Source organism: Bombus pascuorum, chromosome 1 (genome assembly GCF_905332965.1).
Source record: "Bombus pascuorum chromosome 1, iyBomPasc1.1, whole genome shotgun sequence".
Classification (NCBI taxonomy): Eukaryota; Metazoa; Arthropoda; class Insecta; order Hymenoptera; family Apidae; genus Bombus; species Bombus pascuorum.
The window spans coordinates 21,825,741-21,845,915 of NC_083488.1; the positions used below are offsets into that span (position 1 = coordinate 21,825,741).

At 34.9% G+C, this 20,175-nt stretch overlaps 1 protein-coding gene across 10 annotated transcripts in view; it reads right to left on the bottom strand.

Moving 5' to 3' along the window:
• Nucleotides 1–20,175, bottom strand: part of LOC132908260 (phospholipid-transporting ATPase ID) — a 75,498-nt gene that overhangs the window by 21,293 nt on the left and 34,030 nt on the right. For 7 of the 10 annotated variants that reach the window (XM_060962114.1, XM_060962123.1, XM_060962176.1 and 4 more), the window contains 2 exons: nt 9,121–9,998; nt 509–1,103 (listed from right to left, as the gene is read on the bottom strand). In XM_060962114.1, the coding sequence (XP_060818097.1) occupies nt 509–613 (105 nt within the window). In that variant the 5' untranslated portion in view covers nt 614–1,103; nt 9,121–9,998. Of the gene's footprint in view, nt 1–425; nt 1,104–6,907; nt 7,588–9,120; nt 9,999–20,175 lie in introns of those variants that run through there. The other 3 variants (XM_060962185.1, XM_060962167.1, XM_060962132.1) reach the window with 3 other exon arrangements.

The window sequence follows — 20,175 nt, forward strand, 5'->3', positions numbered from 1 at the left end:
AAAATTAAATTTCCACTCGTTCATCGCTTGATAACGACATGTATTTAATTTTCAAAAATTATATACGCGATAATGAAAACTGAACAAAGTTCATGATACAACCTCGAAAGCACATTATCATGTTCATAGAAAATTAATTTACTTAGTTATACTCGAATGATCTATTCTTGATATTCAATTGATACAAACAAATACATATTCGAATTTTAGTGAAAAAGATATGGTATACGATTGTCGTATATTTTTGTAAATTATTGTAAGACAGTAATCGTGTCATTGCATTACCAAGAACTAAAATATGCTCTACTAGCGACCTCGCGCTATCGGCTACGTAATTAGACGTAACTTTAGGCAAGTCTGCGTTTTTGTCGAAGCCACCGCGCGACTTCCGTTCGTCGAATCCTCGAGAGGATTGGAGGACTCACCTCGAAGACCTCGAGTTCCAGCGTGTCAACCTCGACGCTCATCGTCTATCCTACGCAAACTATAAACCTTGTATAAGGCCAACCTCTTCTTCCTCGTGGCACTTTAGCCGTGCCGACGAGACGATGTCCGCCTCGCCTCTTACATATTTCCACCTGGGTCCCTCCTCTTCTTCGTCCTCGCGAATCATTGCAGGTGCAGGACGGCATTAGCCCGTTAACTCTATTTTCGTTGAAACACGATGCCTGTTTACGTTCACGTTTCTATTAATCATTCGATTGTTGTGCCTTTTAACCGGCATCTTTTTTCTAATAGTAACATGTACTATTTTGTGTTACGAGGATCTCACTATTTTTCGTGAATAACCACTTAATGAAATATCACCGACAATCCGATGATTTTATCGCACGTGTTTTTGAGTTTTGATTTGGCAAACGTTGTTGGTTAGTTCACAAGAAATCGTCCTAGCGTGATTTCACGTTGCTTCCTCTACGATGATTCTTCTACCGAAGGAATAACATATGCGTAGCGATAGTGTCACGTAATAGTATCAACACAATGTTTTCGTGACGAAGACTGGGACCATTTGAGGTCGTTGAAAGAAGACCTATTGTAAGAAGGCGCAATTTTCGATTTCTGCTAGTAGTGGCGCGGACTTTCTACGTTGTTGAAGGGGGTTTCTGTAAAGAAATCATCCTGTCACCTGATCCTGCGTGCATATATAAGGTTTCGTTTACCGTTATACGTTCGTAAAGTGTCATTACTGCGTTGAAATATTGCGTGGAAATTAGGAAACGATTTCGAAATGTTAACGCTAAAATTGAATCATCCGATTGTCTGAGGTATGAAACATCGCAGAGAAACATCGGCCAGAAATATCATGCTATTTTTGTTTAAAAAACACGTATGTTATGAACACATTGACCTCCGCTTAACGATGTTACTTTCATTCGTGTTTAAAAATAAACTGAAAAATAAAAGTCAAGCGATGTTTTCCGTTGTCTATTACGAAAGATTCTTGGCAAATTTAAGTCAAAGTAGAATTATCGTTTCCACTTCATACGATGTCGGATGCATCTAACACAGCCCTCTAACATGGAATTTGATTAATTATCAGGGAACAATCATCGCAATCATCTGTAGAGGTTATGTCTCGATTAAATCGTTAACGTTATATGTAAAATGAATGGGAATGCAGATACTGTACATATACAAAAGAGTTACGTTACTTGTATGCGGTTACGTATAAATTTTATACTTGTTGCATGACATGTGGGAACGCTATTCAGTTGCATGGGATCGATATTTAATTTATTATCGGGGAATTTCAGAGATCGACATTAATTAAGAAACTTCAGCGGAACATTGTTTTCCGATGTATGCCTAAATAAGAACATGGCCAACCTATTCCTGGAATTTTGTAACGCTGCGACAATATTACATTACACAGAATTTAAAAGATACAGGTATCTGCTCAAGACGTATTAAAACTATACAAATTTATTTGAAAACTTCTAAAGTCCCACAATAAACCATTTTTTAAGAAACCTAGTTACGAAAGCAAATGCAAACCAACTAATAATATTGTTACTAAGATAATAATAATATTTCTATGAACAAAGTACATCGAGATAGACTCGCATGTTACAGAGAATGAATTTCTGTCTCATACGATTACGTGTACATCTGAATTACGTAGTCGTCACAATGGCATAAAAGGCATAGAGCTGCCAGTATACTACAATAAATAACGAAACGCGTGTGTATTTTTCGTTTGATAAATAAGATTCCCCTTGTTGAAGAAGATAGAGGGGGCTAGGGAAGAAGATTCAATTTAACAATGCCCCCCGTTGATAGAAGGAGCACGCGACCGGCGCGAATCCTTTTTAACAGTGATGTTTTCTTCGCTTGTCCTTGATTCCGTATACACGAATGATGTCAACGTGTTCGACGAAGCCACTTTGGGCGTCTACGAATAAAAATATCCGGTGTGTGTACCTCCTTAAAGTATTAGCGGTTCGCCACGGTGTGTCTTGATCTATAGTACGGCTCGAGATTTCCAGGGAATCCATGACGAAGAAGAGCAAAACCGCTCCGCTAGCCGATCTCCTAAGACGCGAGAGCTACGATAATGGCTCTTACGTAAGATGCCAGTGGCTCTCAATCGGTGGCAATTCTGTTGTCGTTTTCGCGGAAATTAGTTTTACCGTACGAACACAGTCTGATGTTTCTATCATTGTAAATACGCGACGACTAGACTGTATGGACGCACTATGAAACTATTTTGGAGTGCGCGGCCGATGTTACTAACTTTACCGAACGATAAATCGGAAGTACGCGCGTACAGTACACTAACGTTCATAAGTATCTGAACGTTTTGGTAGATTTATTTTTGCAAATTAATTACGAGTTAAGGTCTAGAAGCAGTATAGGTGCTTTCTTGTAAAGTCAATAGACTATAGATTTAAATTACCTACTAAAAATAATAGTAGTATATATTTTCAATTTGTAATTAAATATACAATTCGTCCATACCGACCATTTTATATATCATTGTTTGAAATAACGTGGTAGCTTACCAGTCTAAAAGAATCTTCTTTATTTAACTTAGAGTTCAGAAAATTAAACTATCTTTTGTGATAACAAAATATAGTTCTACTAGCTTGGATTATTTTAGAAAATATATAAATATCTTATCGCGTTATGATTTTCTATTATAGAACAGATAAGAATAAAGAATAGAATCATTGTAAACTTCTTATCCCCAATTTCTTGATTAAATTATATCCTGTGGAAGAAAAGCAAATTGTCCAAATACTTTAAGCGGTATTGTATAGGGTATAGACGGTAGAGCTCGTATTCAATCGCGTCCTGGTATCTTTCGAAGACTTTCAGCCGGATCAATTATAAGATTTCTTAATGTGATTTTATGCTACGTCATCTCTTTATACGAATAATCATTGATTGTCCTCGAAATTCTCTTTTAATACCGGATACGCTCGATATTTTCGTCCATACGAAATCAAAATACACACCCATGTTGCAATCGTAAATATTGTTGATTACAAAAACGGGCGCATACGTGACGGAGGTTCATCGCTCAAAGCAAATTGATCGTTTCATGGACTTTTATCGTTACTCTTTTCTTTTCTAGGCGCACAAAACAGCACGAGATGAATAATCTTTTCTTTTTTTTTTTTTCGTCCTTTTACTTGTTGCGTGGCACGACAAGGCAAAACATTTTTAAAACCCTCTGATCTATTATTATCGTTGTATAAGCAAGGTGTTATAGTTTTAATTTAATAAGCGACGCGATGGTATAACACGTAGTTAGCATATAAATGTAATAAAAAGTATATTATAAGTTAACGATGAATTGAAAATGAATGATCCACAAAACGAAAATTGTTGAAATTTCTAAACTCGAACCTCTAAAGTTAACCCTGCATCGAACTACCGCAACACGGCTGAAACTTGCAACGAGATTCTTTATGATTCGTTTTAGCAGGGTTCACTTGAAATTTGCTTGAAAATACAGCCTCTCGCCGTCTCAATGATAATGGAAAAGCTAGAAGAGATCTCGTTTCCACGCCCTTCTTCTATTACGTTATTTCACTTCAGAAATAAACCCGGAGTTCGAGAAGGCTCTCGGCAGATTGTAAATTGGTTCTTGAAAAATGAGAAATCGTGTCGACGCCACGTGTAAACCTATTACATTAAGAATGAAGTGAGAGAAATAAGAAAAAAAAAAATAAATAATGGAACAAATTTCCACATACAAATATAAACAGAAAAAAAGGAACAAAAATTCAATTTATCCTCTCGCTCTTTCCATTACGAGAAATCAATAACGTGTCTTATTTATCGGTTCGATCGAGCCTTGGCAGTATAAGACTTTTCCAGTCTATACGATTGTTATATAATCCACATTTCATGCAACACATAAAATAACAACGCTAAAACTCATTAACGAGAAACGGCAAACATCATTCGCAAACTTTTTACTTTGGAAGCTGACGGTCTTAAATCCAATAGTTGGCACTGATTCAGCTAGTTCGAGTTATCGACATCAATGAGAAATACATATCTGTTTAATTGCATCTTTGTGGTAGCCAAATATAACGATTTTGTTCTTCGTTCCTTTTTTCTTTCTTATATACATCATCAAAAAAAGGAGTAAAAGAGGTTCCCTTATTCTTTTTTGTTGTAGAAGAAAGGAAGGGCAAATGTTAATGAGAATGGGAAAGTACAGACATTTGCGTTGTATTTGGAAAGTCTCAAAGAGGTAGACGACGGAAAACAAAAAGGGTCACAATTCCAATGACAAATGGAAGGCGTTGTTACACCATGCGTTTCCTCCGTTGGTGAGGAATTTTAACGGAATTTAGTGCGCACGCTGTTATAGACGGTGTCGCGATATATAACAAGTTTAGCGAGTTTCCAAGTACCTACAAAACGGCAAGAAGAAGACATAGAAGTACGAGTGAGTATGCAATCCTACAAAATTATATCTTGTATAAATAATTTTAAATAGCTTAATTTAAAACGATTTTCTTTTATAATTTGTAACTAGACTCCAGATGTTTATGCATTTAAGGGGAATTTAAAAATGTAAAAATGTAAGGAATCCATATAATATGCAAGTATGGACACATAAAGTATTCAAAGTAAAGTACTTGTTATAATATCTATTGGGTGAAACAGATGTCTATCTGGGTTTCATAAAAATGTGAAATTAATTGATGAAATTTATTTTAAGTTATACAATTGTCAAAATAGTAATCAACTAGAGAATTCATAAAAAAAAAAAAGAAAAAAATAGATAAAATGAGAAATCGTGAAATAAAATATTTTTTTAATAGCTTAACAAGTTCAATAGAATAATACGTTTGGAATAATTGGTTATATTAATTTCTAATATTTTTAGTATTGTTCTTTTAGGTTATATACTCGAATGTTGAGATGATCTTTTCTCATCTCTCTCTCTCTCTCTCTATATATATATATATATATATATCATAGCGTGTAGCAGTTGGCATTATTCATGGTAGTTTGTTTATTATCGTGTAACTATTCATTTATGGAAATGGATAAGGAAAATTAAAAATAGTGTGAGAAATATTTATTGTACGCGGTTGGTCTAATGCTCGTGACGTTCCATTTCGATATTTCCAGACTACGATAACTATGTCGACTTCCTGAGGCTAAATACTTCGTAATGACTCAATTTCTTGAAATTCGCGCAGAGAAACGATTGCTAAATGATTAAGAAAATGCTTCGTTGCATTAAACAGGAAGACTACCATTCGGTTAAATATCCATTGTTTATATTTATAAATATTATATCGCCAAATTACTTCTAAAAACTCATTGATTTTAAAATCTGTAAAAATTAATTCGAAATATAAGCTATTTATTAGGATGAAAGTGTGGCGATTATCCAATAAAATTTGTAATATTTAACGATAAGATCAGACCTTAAAATAGGTTACTTTCCAATCCTTTCTTATATATTAAGCAATACACACAAACAATATCTTATTGAAGACTCAGGAAATCGAAAAATCATCAGGTAAATTATAAAAGAGAATATTATTTTTAAATGCTCTATACAAATAGAATGTATTAAAAATAAATTTTTAATGTCAACTATTAAATATTTGAAAGAAGAGAGGTTTAATATTCCCGACATTTTTATTGAGGTCATAGTTTCAACACGTTGCGAAGTATAATAAGGAGGTAACAATATCACCCACAATCATCGACACCAATCACAAGCAAGTCATTTACGGGTAGATTTACATTTGCTTAGGAAATTGCTAAATGGGCGCCGTCACTGGCGTCAAAGGTGCTCGAGCGATTCTGTGTCTGTTACGCCCATTTCATTTCTTTTGTATTACACCATCAATAAAATGCTAAAATAGATGGACAACTAACCTGATTTGAAAAGAATTTAATAACGCGCGTCAGACCACATTCTAAATGCACGGCTATAGACGATGAACAGACAACTATTCCGGACGAATAATCGTCGTCTATGGAAAAAGGTAGTTTCTATTAACGCATACACGTTATATACGTGGGAAACAATGACATATATGTACGTAGACAAAAAATTATATCTATCAACGAGCTTGACAATCCTAACGACTAGGTAGGTGATACACTGTAGCCACTTAAACGTCTGCAGAGCAACGTTTCAACGACATATATATTCGCCTAAATGTATTTATCATGTATTTATCAAATGATTCGTATCGCTGATTATCCTGACCGATTACCGGCACTACATCTGATAGGAAAATCGTCAAATCGATTGTATCGATTCCTGGTTGTTTCGTTGATTTTATACTACATAATCTATAGCTGAAACACGATGCGAGATAAACGTTTCCTAATTTCCCAGTTCGACGTTAATAGACGTTACGATCATTTTCTACGGCAGTATATGACCTTCGTTTTCTTTCTAAGGGAATCAGGTTACCTCGTTGTTTTCGCAGTCAGTGCAAGGGTACAGGCGGTCGAAGCGCCCGCGTCGACGAGGGCGACGTCGTTATAACGATCGCCGTTGATGAGAGAACATATCGAGGCCGTTTAACGCGAAATTTCGCCAAGAAAATTATTCACTTTGATTCACGCACGGGAAAAACGTTTGAAATGTTTGCCACGGTAATCAATAGTTCAATGATGATGCTTCCTTCGAAATACCTCGGAAGGAACCAACCATATAGAAATCCACAGCAGAATGTCGCACAATGTCGACGATGACAGCAGCGAATAGATCGAGATGCGACACGGCACTGATATACTCCTTTTACGATTTCTAGGATAAACCGATCAATCGGTGCGTGTTGGGTGGGCACCATCTATCGTTTTGACGATTGTCGAACACATCGGACACCGCCGGCGTTCTATGTTTTTTGCCACTGTCAGCACTATCGTCACCATAACCATTATCTCTGACACCTCTTCGACTTGAATTATATGCTACTATTTACAGATTACCGTATCGCGGAATACAGGAATCGAAAGTTACACGTCGCATAACCACGTATACATCTCACGTCTCTCATGCACTGCACGAGGGTGCCGTTGCACGACGGCGTGCTTTGCACTTCGAACAGTACAACGAAGACCCGAGTCGTCGAACGAGGTATTGTTCGATGATCGTCGAGAGACTTCAAGGCGTCGTCCCTTGACGGCGCCACAAGTCACCTCGCCGGTGGTGCCGTGAACATTTCAAGGCAACAACCACCGCGTTCGTTGTTGTCGGGAAACATCCACCGCTTGGGGGTAAAGAGGATTGCTACGTTAGCGATTGCCAGAACAGTTAAACCTTTTGAATCAATGTTGGAGGTTTCAGCGCGAAACACATAGCGGAAGTTGTGTAACATGTAATGTTTTTACTTGTTGCAATGTGAGCTAGATATCGGATGCGGTTCGTAGAGGGAGTTATCAATCATTCGATAAACTTTAAACGTCCGTGAAACGCTATTATGACAAATGTAACAATAATAACATACACTGTATCGTTTCAACAGTTGGACAAGGAGATACTTTTCTCATTAATCAAAGATTAGATTCAGATGGCACTATGCAAAAGCCTTAGATCACCTATTATAATAATCTTATAATGACTATATGTAGCTAACTACAGTAAGCTACGCTAGAACGAACAGAATTGGTCCTCGAACCACGTTCGTTATAGCATCTGTTCGTTGCAACATATGTATATATTTAGAAGTAACTCGTCCCAGGCCCACAGTTAAAAGCAAGATTATCACCAATACAACTATTTGAACAATCGTAAAATGTAATATAAACTAAAAAATAAATGATAAAGACAATATGAAATTTATTTATTTAATGGGAATCATAAATTGATGAGGCAATCATATTCGCCAGCCTTCTTCAGCCTTCGTTATCTTTCCATAAGCAACTCGCTGTGCCCATTGATTGCGATATTTGGTACTTGTTCATCCTGGATCACGTTAGTTTATAGTATTATTCACGAGTTATTACATTACTTAGTTGTCTTCTACGTGATAGATATTACTGAACGAGAGAAAGAGAGATTCGAACATACTTGTATCATCAGTTAGTGTTTACTCTTTACGATTGTAACGAGTAAAAAAGTCGTCGGAGAGACCGATATTTCTTTGTGCTCGTTGCAGCATCTTTCTACGTTATAGGATTCTGACGTTAGTCATGAAAGTTGTTCGTTATAGCATACCTTACTGTAATAATATTTTCGAAAATATTTCTACATATTGTTATATATACATATTTAGATATTCTCTTAAAAATTTTTAAGACTACTTTCTCTCAGGGCTATACTTAAAAAGTAAGTTATATGAAGAAAGGGGAAAAAGAACGTAATAATGTATTGAAAGATTATACAAGAAAGATTAGATAAAGTATCAATTATCAATTCTTGGATAAAACACTTCTTGAACAGTAACAACAGATTTAGAATAATACCAACTATCTTTATATACATTTATATAAACATTTCCCTCTGTTAGATGACTTTTGCATAGTACTGTACATTTGCATCAGACTACCGTTTACAATGAGAATCATCGAGCAAATATACACAGGCTAATTACAATAAAATTGCATCAACAAGTATCACGAATTACGTGAGTTTTCCATTTATGAAGTTACCTTATGTTAATCAATTTAATAATCACTCACCTTGCATAGGACGCGTGGCAGCGCTGCGCGACATTGTTTGTGTGGTCTGTTAGGCTGCAGCTCGGAGTTAGGCGCTTTTGGACGGAGTCTGTAGATATGTTTCGCGCGAGATGTGACGCCTGTTAAAAGTACTTCCTCAGCTCGAAGACGCTTCGCGACTGATTTTGTAAAAAATGCATCAAACTTACGGCACGTTCGCCGTGGTGTAAAAACGAGGGTAAAAAATGACCTTCTGCTCCCTTTTGACAATTGTGATACTGTTACGTGCGCTGTTACGTTGTTTCTCGCAGCTGGAGCTGTCGTTCGCGAATCGACAGTGGTCCTCGCCAATGGACACCAGGAACTAGTGTATCTTCTTGATATTGCAATTAATATTGTTTTACCGTTACTCCGGATGTTCGACTTCCGTGTTCCAAGAAGTTGATTATTATTATCGACAACGTGGAGATAGAGAATCGGCAATTTTTTCAATTTACGGCGAAAAAGACGAGAAAAATTGAGGCACGTAAAAGATAAAGATGACGCGTAGGCGGCCGTTTCCTTCGTACGACAAGCATCAAGTGTCGGATGTCTCGATATTCGACGAGAACGTTGAGGACAATGCAGGGCAAAGAACGGCGCCCTTGCGTTCAGGTCGGATATTCTGCGGCTAAATAATGGTGACAGGATATCCGGTGTGGGGGGTACGGGGGGTCCTTTGGGGGTGGCGTCCATGTGGGGTGAATGGTCACCTCCTTTCTTTCCTCTCTCCTACGACCCACCTCCTCCTCCAGGACCTCCTCGTCAGGGTGCCCCAGCTTTTGGTGTCCGAGAACACCTTCCCTGCTTGTCGCCAAGTTTCACTTACCCCCTCCCACACTGAGCTTTGCGAGCACACGCTGTAACAGAACATGACAAACCTTTAATTAGAAATCAAACTTCGATAAGTTATGTATAAGATATGCGTAAAAATACAAAATTGTTATTTTTATATAGAAACTATTCTGGTTGCAATGCTTTTCATTTTCACTTTTCAATTTTAATCCATCTTTAAATGCGTATATTTGAGTGGAACAGCTTTCCGCCCTTTCTAGTTCAAATCTAGTGTCTATCATTGTAGATAAATATGCGAAAAAATTGAAGTTTCATTATCTTTCCGAGCTGCCTTTGCTTTTCTTCGTTCGACTTGAGATACTTAGTCGTTATATATTTTGTAACAACTATACATAAAAGATAAATTACATAGAGAACCTCAAATATTTTGATGTATCTTGAGAAATGAAGAAATTCTAAATGAAACATTTTAATTCAGCATTATGAGCATATTTCATGAGAGAAAATACAGATAAAATGATTTGTGTCTTTTATTTTTAGAAGAAACATTATGACAAAATAGACATACGTATACAACGATAAAGTATGATACATAACAAATCATGATGGTCCTTGAATAATCAATTTGCTTCGGACAAACGAAACCAATTTGCAATCAGATAATATTGTTGTGCATCACCTACACAGTTATTGTAGTATTTTCCCTGTTATTAAATGTGCCATTGAAAATGAATAAATCGATTCAAAGTGCTATGCTCTTATCACGGAATCTTTGTCCTATAACACTATTCGACTAAATACCACCCAGAAATACTCCAGTGATATATTTTATATTTACGGTGAGATCACTTCCTGTTTCTATGAATAATTTTAATTTATCTTAATGGTTGAATTCTATAATTTTATCATTATAATAAATTTTATTTCGATGAGAAGCTGTATCTGTGTCGAAAAATACAGCTTGATTGTAAGTGCAGAATTTAGAATTATTAAATCGCACTTTATCCTGTTTCATCGTTTTACACTATAGCAAGAGGGAAGAAAAATAGTGACGTGAACGGAAGTTAAGTAAACTAAGTAAAGTACTTGGTACGAAGAATCTATAACTTGTATCACTTTCATCATCGCCAGTACATTTTTAAGCAACCACGCAATTCGTGCAGCAAGTGGGATATGAAAGCCGAAGGGCAATGGGTCAGAAGTACACACAGCTGATCCATAAGAACCAACAAGCTTAGCGGTCAATCGAAGCAAAGTCGCGACGTCCGCGATCTTATTCCGTATGCATGTATCCTTGGATTCAAACAGTAAAGTTTTTCATATCTGACGTGTTCGTACATAACGAAGAGTTGCATTAATAAAGCAGGGAACTTTTTTCGCGTTATAAGTTTATTAGAAATCACGATGAAACACGCCTACTATAACAACTTCACATTATCATTTTCTCTTGAATAATACCTAACGTTTCTTTTTCTTTAAAGTACGTGCTCGTAGCTGAATCATAAAGGATAACGACACAATTTAATTTAGATTTGAATTAGATTACTTAATTCGAAGTATTTAATTTTGATATGTTTTATTTTACGTTTTACGTGATAAATGCTATTGATGGTCTTTGTTAGATATAATACAAATTACAACGCAATTCAGATTAAAGTCAGATTACTTAATTTATAATAAATATTTGATTTTAGCAATTTAGCATTCCATATTTTACCTGAGACGTGTCATGAATGAGATTTATTACATAAAATTAGAGTGTAAAAATAATACAAATAAAAATTCAGTAACTTGGCTCAAATCGTCGATTCGTCAATAATTCAAGGATATTAATTAAGCGTTATTTGCACTCGAAGCAAGTTTCAAAAGTATATGAAAAAATGATGCGATAATATTCAACAGCAGGGAGTTCCGACAGTGTTAAATTCTTCATAGTTCCATTTCCGTTTCGCCTGGTGGTTTCACCCGATATCGAACCGAACAACGCGTGCTCTGCTCGTCCGCTTGAAAATCATTCCACCTTCCGTAAATATCATAGGTTACCTTTACCAGTGATTCATCGAAACACCAGTTGATTGGAATCAACGCGTTGAATGGTACGATCAGCAGCCGAATTACGATAATCTTTGGGTACATTCTGATTTAAAAGGAAACGCTATAAACAGTATATGTACGTATAGCATCGTACAAGTAACAATATGGCTTATAAAACGAAGTTTGATAAATCAACCAACTGTTAGACTCTAACCAATATGTAGTTACACATATGTAGAACTAGTTTTATAGTTATAGAATCATTAACTTTTTAATATACCCTTTATAATACACTTAGATCATATTTTCTGAATGTTATGAAGATATGAAGTATAAAAACACAAAAAAAGAATATTTCTGAACTCTGTCTTTCGAAGGTGAAAGGTCCAGCAAAAGTTAGTCGGTCGAGTGCCAGAGCACTTTCGTATAAAGTTCTGTTGAATACAATTTTTCTCATTTTTATCATAAAAAAGACACGATTACGTATAATATAAGGTCTCAGTTATTTTTAATAAACTAAAGAAAATTATAGAAAACGAAAATACCAAAACAGCTTCAAAAACTACACCTATATGCCGTACTAAATACAAAGTTTATTGTACCTACACTGTGAGTCAATTTTACGAATAATAGATGTCACCTACCCTTGTTTTTCTAGATCAGAATATCTTCAGGATCACCGTTTCTGCACAAAAAATTACAAAGTTCCGGTTCTACGAAACAATGTGGCCAAGATTACTCTTCTTGAAGCGTCGCGTGGGTCGCTAGGAACATCGGTTTAAGGGGTGACGACTTCGATATTAAAAGCTTTACATTGTAACGGTGACAGAGGTGTAACGTTAGCGGATCGCACCTGTCGCTATTAACAAAAGCGAAATCATGCTACTAGCGACACTGACCGTCGACCTACATGGAGAGTTCTTCATTGACGAGCATTTTTCATTCCCACTGTATTCGTGACCCCGATAAAACGGTACTGTAGGGGCAATCCTACGGGGTCACAAACACACAACAATCACAACCCTATCGACTGAAAGCGGCGTTAATCGACCTTTAACTGTAGCCTTTGTCGGCCCATTTCCGAAATTCTACAATGCTCGGCAAATATTCGCACGAAAAACTCATACTTTCCTTCTTATTTTTATCCTCCCTTCGCTGTTTAAAAATAATTTTTACGGTAGCTATTTATAACGAGCCATTAAAAGGACGAAATTACGCGTGCAACACGTCCTTTATTGTAGAACTAATATGAAAGAGAACTGTAGGCAGTTCAAGCTTTCAAAAGGTGTAGATATTTATCAACTACAACTTGTTTCAAAAGTTACTAAAATGAATATTTTTTGCCGCTTTCGTGCGTTTATTACACCTTATAGAAATTGCAAATAAAACTTTGTATTTCGTAATTAAAATATTAATAATTTCGGTTACTAACAGCACTTACTATATCCATACGAAACTGAACAAAAATTCAGATGTTGATAAGTTAATAATCGTGTGATTATAATTTTTAGATAAATCTATTTGTGTAATTTTATCGTAATAGATATATCGCTATTATACTATCTTTTGAGATAGTAATACAAATCATACGTATCATAAAAATATGAAATATATAAATATAAAAGATATAAAATATACTGAAAAAATAAAGAAGAAATGTAGATGTCATATAATAGTGTATATTTTATAATCGATAGGCTCTTTATGCTCATAGTCGTTAGCCTACAACCTACGACATTATAACTTTCGTCTTTACTCTATTTCACACGATTGTGCGACATAATAAAAAAAATCTCGATATTATTAACATCATTAACGCCTTTCATGTTACGGGTATCAATCGTTCGTTTGAAATTTTATCTCTAGTTTTGAAAATAGTTCGAAATTGAATTATTAGCTTAGAAAGGTAGTGGAGGAAAGCTCTCTTTGAGAAAACATCGAGTCTGTACGCTATTTCGGGGATTTGTTTGATGTTCGTGTCACAGGTTGTTTGCGATGACGTTCGAAGGTTTTAGCTATCGGCATGAATGAGAGTTTAACGTATGCTTTATCCTCCCTGGGATGTTAATTGAGTTAACGCCGTATACGCTGTGTGCGGAATGTAATCTGCAACTTGAGGCTTTGCGAGCGTTGCAACAGATTTTAGCGTGGCCGAGTAACACTCTAAATACGAGGAATTTACTCCTCTACGACTTTCAACTTTATATTTCTCTTAACTGCAATTTTCAAAGGTATACTTATGAATATTAACTTAGTGCTCGGCAAACTAACATGAATTTCATCATTTCAAAAGATAACATCGCGAGTTGCATATACATTTGTGGTTATTAAGTTATGCATCGTCAAAAGCACAACTTCAAATTACGACAAAGATGAAAATTCCTACATTTTCATTGACTCCGCTTTGCAGTAGTGCATTGAAAAAAGAATACCTGAAATATGTATCCAGGCGTTAGCAAGAAGTTATTAAACAAATATAATGTTTATAAAATAGCGTAGAAAGTAAACAGATAGAAGATTAAATAACCAGTATCAATTTTCTCAAATATGAAATAACAAGAGTTACGAGTTAACAATAAAAAAAAAGACACGAAAGGAAATCCCTAAAAATTATTTCGATTAGACGTCGTCAAGTCTTGAAGAAGTTACGTATAAGTATGCAACTTTGCATTATTTAAATCCGGTCGTATTAAAACAAATAATAAGTTTGCAGGGCTCTAAGGTGGCCACGTATTATTAGTAACAGTCGTAAGAAATTATGAAGTTGGATCAATACTGACTCTCTTTCTTTGGATAGTCAAACGTTTGAAATCGCGTACGAATTGACGTATTTCACAGAAATAAAGAAAAATCAATAGGTTTTTAATAGGGTCGTGGCTACAACATAATCATAGAGTGTGCCAATTTGTCAACGATTTCCACGAACACCGATATAATTTAGTGGAATAAATGGGAAGGACGATGAAATTGACACGATAACGAGGTTAACGATATACAGATGAGCGAACAAAGGAATTAGCAATTTCACATTAATCGTTCGATGCAGACAGGCTTAACTTGTAAAACTAAAAAAGTAGTCGAGTATAATAATACGTACACCTGTTTATACCATGCATAAGCATACAGTCGCAGAAGTTCGATGTAGAATTATTTTAAACACACAGAAACCAGTGAACATTTGCGCGAGGCTCAAAAATTGAGATTATTTTTAGACAAATTTATAATGCTTATCAGTTACCGTTATCATTACACTATTGTTCATATTTATTCGAACAACGTAAAATATCGATGGGGTGGTTGCTGCGATATTGAAATTTAAGATATCATAGTCAGTGCATGATGAAAATTGTGTTAATTATTTGAATTCATAAAAGATATAATCTAGCAAACACGAAAATGGCACCCCACTGGGGGTAGCCACCTACATGCCATATTTATTTTTATTTTATTTTATTTTTTTTTTTAACCAATAAGATATAACACCTTACCAAATGTCCTTCAGGACAAATTGTAAAAAAAAGACAAAATAAACTAAAAAAAAAAAAATTATTTGAACGACAAGTCCATCCAGTAATAACAACTACGTAATTCGTAACTTATGTTTTGTAATCAAACTGGGCTATGATTTATAATTAGGAGTAGCTATAGAAAATCAAGAAGAACTTTAAAGAAAATATATTCTTAAAAAAGGATTGAATTTCGTAGATATCGAACACAGAGAAGACTGACATTTTTCTTTGTATCGTAATGCATCTTTTAACGATATATACATACGTGTTAAAGCTCTCGTATGTATGTGTATAATCTTCGACGAATGTAATATGTGACAATGGAAAAATTCAAGTGAAATTTATATTAAATGATTTATGTATAAACAACGAGGACGCTAATAGTAATCAAAGCAACGATTATATTGACCAGTGAAGATCAAGAACGTAATGTCACAATAAAGATAAATTAAATCATACGATAGATTACACCGAGAGTAGAACAAATAAAAAAGTCGCATATGCAGACGATACATACGTGAAAAATGCACTGTCCATACGAGATACAGAGGTCGTCAAGGGGTTAATTTAGATACACAACAGTGCCATATACGATGTTGTTTCAGCTCGCGCTTGCTCAAAGAAATCAATTTAGTTCTGTTTCAGTGCTCTCTTGTTTTAAATCGACACAGCGCAGCGTCCCTGTTCCAATCGTTAAAATGCGAAGAGAAGAAAAGAAAAAGAAGCATTCGACATCAACTTCATAATCATTTTTTAATAATAATTTTATCCAATTAATAATCGTATAATAAAGGCAAGTAATAAGGAAAAGCTGGAACAAATAGAGTTCTTCGTGTCACGTATATTTTAAACGCACGGATATTAATGTGTCAGTATTTTAGTTTGTGCAATTTTTAGTACGCGAATACTCGTATAGTGAAGTATATTTAGCAAAGCGAAATACACATGTAGACGATAGTCTATATTATTATAGCGATCTGTTTATGCATTCTAATTCATTCTACAGAAACATGGTGTACAAGAGAAATATAACTTTTTGTGAGATCGAGTTCAAGACCGTATGTAACAATTATAAATTATAATAAAGTTTGCTTCTTTCATAATTAATTGCATTTTCTCCTTCTCTGTTCCGTACGTAAGTACATGCATATGTATGGCCATATAATTGGAATCCATGCAACAAATATTTTATGTGTAAAAGCATTTATGAACATAGGTTTTTAATATCCCAACACACGTATCCGATATTCCGTTCAATCGTTTTCGATTCGTAACTACGAAGATGGCAGAAAAAGAATAACCCATTAGATAACAAATTTAAAAGAATTTTATTAATCCTAAATTAACTTCGCTGTTGACAAAAATTAATCGTATCTACCAATTACTATATGTATACACGTTCCTCGGTTGACGCACATAATCCATCACTGCTCGTACATTATCAATCCTAGCCAGGCTAACACGAGCCATAAAACGAAACACAAGAACTTCAAATTTCCCGTCATCGTAGACGAATAACCACGGTGTTTGTCGAACACGAGTCGCTAAAACAAATAAAAGGGGGGAAGAAAGAATTGTATTATTTCTGTAAGGCACATCGCCACTGCAAATGTTTGATGACGATAAGGAGCAAAGGTATCTCACGTCGCTGTAAATATCATAATGCGAAACACTGTGGGTTGTAAAACAGTCGAGATAACGTTTAACGCTCGGTAAACGCTCAGTCATCGTTTATCGTTTCAATAAGGTGACCAATAATTTGTATCTTCTTCATGTCAGTCACCACGTTCTCCGCAAGTTCAAACAACTTACCTTTCACCCTTCGCAATCAATGTACCGTCATACCAGCAGCAGTTTTTCTTTGATGACTATGTGTTATGTATATCGTTTCGAGTTTCCTGCAGCGTTTTGCATTGTTATTCTCGCGATTGTGTTATCTTGCTAACTTAAATCTTTTAGATACCGTGCGAGATTTTGTACCTTATTTTTCGTCGAGAGGTTTCGAACGTGACGTTCTACGCAAACATCTTTTAGATAGCCTCGTAGATGTTGCTACGTTTAGAATTGATACGTGAGAAACTGCTATATTTTGAAGGTACTAATATTGTTTGTGATGAATTTTTTTACCATTTATAGGATGCTTTATAAGATGTGTATATAGCATATAGGTTTCATAATTTCGTGAACTAAAAATATGGAATTTGACAGAGATTTGTTTCATTCATTAAATAAATAGATAATGTTGCAGATTACAGAGTCTTCCGTTTCTGTCGTTTATTTTGGTCACAATACTTATCTTATATTTAGTCATTACCATAATACATATCGCATATTCGCTTCCCATTAATGATTTAACAAAGAACAGTTATCTCATATTATCTACATTGCAACATATCTTTATTATTACTAAGTAACTAAGTATGTATCTATTTGTACTGTCTAGATCTAAACTTGTTAATTTGGTCTATGAAACTAATAATTTTTCATTCATTACATATAAAAGTGGGTACGATACTCTGTCAGCAATTTTTCTATTTTATTTGACGATATGTAATATTTATGAATTACGTTTTTCCAAATAAAATTTTTCATTGCCACAGAAATTCTCACTGCAGCATAGATCAAAGTTACTGTATCTCTTAAACGCATGACGATATTTTTATACGATATTTTAGTGCCACGTTCTCTCCATAAAACTGAAAATTCTCGTCATTAAATGAATTTTTAAAAAGTGATTTCTAAAACTATCTCCCTAAAATTGTAATCTGATAAAATTTCAAACAAAATTTAAGACTACTAGTTCCTATTATATTAATATATTTATTAATATATTTATAGTAAGATAAAACTAATGAATTTCGAAAAATCTATCCCTCAATAAAATATAAAATTGTAAAATATACGAAAATTTGTAAAGGCGTAACTGTATTTATCATACAGCGAAACTACTTAGCAAAATTCGAAAATCAAGGTCAATTATTACTAAAAAAAAAGACCTATTATTTGATAAGAAAAAAGGTAGAAATAAATAAGAATATTATAATTGTACACTTCCAGTTGTTTAAAACAATTGTATGAAAGACGCGATCGTACACAGGAAAGAATCCACCACCTGTTTGCTGACGCGTGCATACAGCTGAATCGACACTCCACGTTTTACCTCTAATTTTAGAAACTTGTACATGGTCACATAAAAAAGATTCACTGAAATCTTTATATTTTAACATTATTGAAATAAATGTACAAAATTGAAGGATATATCTATAGAAAAAAATAGATTTCTCGTTAACACCTTATCGGTAATATTTTTAAGAAATGAGTTCGAAAGTTCATACTCTGCAAATAGCAAGAACCAACGCATTTTCAATATTTACATACCACGGTATAATTATTTCAGAATAATTACGTTATAGTTACAGGACTACGGGGGTCGCTAATTGGAGTTTGCCGTAGATAACATAAGTTTTAGTTAGAATAATGACAGGTATGGTCGTTAATCATTTAACTGCTTCTGTGCAGTTGTAAATCGTGCCCCGGATATTATAAACATTATTATAATTTTGTGCTCACAAACTTAGATATAAGCTTTTCCTTGAAACAAAGCATAACTTCATCAAACCAGAAGACCAACATTGCTCTATTCCCTCGTCGAAATCAAGAGCTAAGAATTAATAATAATTTTATGATCCTATTTCTTGAATACGATTTCGTTTAACTCAGAGTCCACAAAAAAATTGAAACTTGCACAAGAAGTGGCAACTAGAAGAATTTGCGTCGACCAGAGACCATAAAACCAATAAAACAACAATGTGTATCTGACGAATCAGACGCGTGTTCTAGCAATTCAGCACGTACAAATTGATCGTAACATCTTCAGGCGCTGGTATAAATGACTAATATGCCTAGAACGACCATGATCTCGAGTTGATATTGTCCGATTTTGCAACCATCGGGTCAGAAATAATTTCTGGTTGGGAGACGAATGGTCTGAAATTGATCTCGACGCGGTTCGTGATTTCTCGCTTTTACTCCAATCTTTTTCACGCACTGTTACCAAAAAAACGAGGGGCAGCAGAGTTGAACAAGAGGGAACAACCAACGAGTGGAGTATATTTTGCTACGCCATACAAGACGTTTTCAGAGGGTTGGAAACCGAAACGTTTCTAGAGGATTGGGGGTTTGAGACGAAGGGGAAGTAGAGATAATGGAAGAAGCAACTTAACGAGTGTACAGAAACAACGAAGAATGGCCAACGAAGAAAACATTTCAGAAGATGTCTCGATAGCTAGGTGACTCATTTCCTTCTACGTGATGGATGAATAACCATTCTGAACTTCTCCTCTAATGAAATGATATTTTAATATTGCGACTTGATACGATCAACGCGCTTCGTTTGAAACGAGAAAAAAAACCAGTTCGTTGGATGGAGAGCTCGATGTAGGTCTATTTATAGTTTCCGTGATTAATCACGTAATTGGAAAATGTCTGGTAATTTGATCTTTCTCTCGTTTCTTACAAGTAGACTACAGATATTTACGCAAATTCGCGTATTCTTACGAATGTATTGTAATTGAGCCAGCTGTTCTCATTGGTTATATCTGTGAATATATGTGTACGATTAATACGAAGCGAAATGAAATTTATATTTCCATATGTATTTAAATTTGAATTTATTACTTTTATAGCCAAACCACTTCAC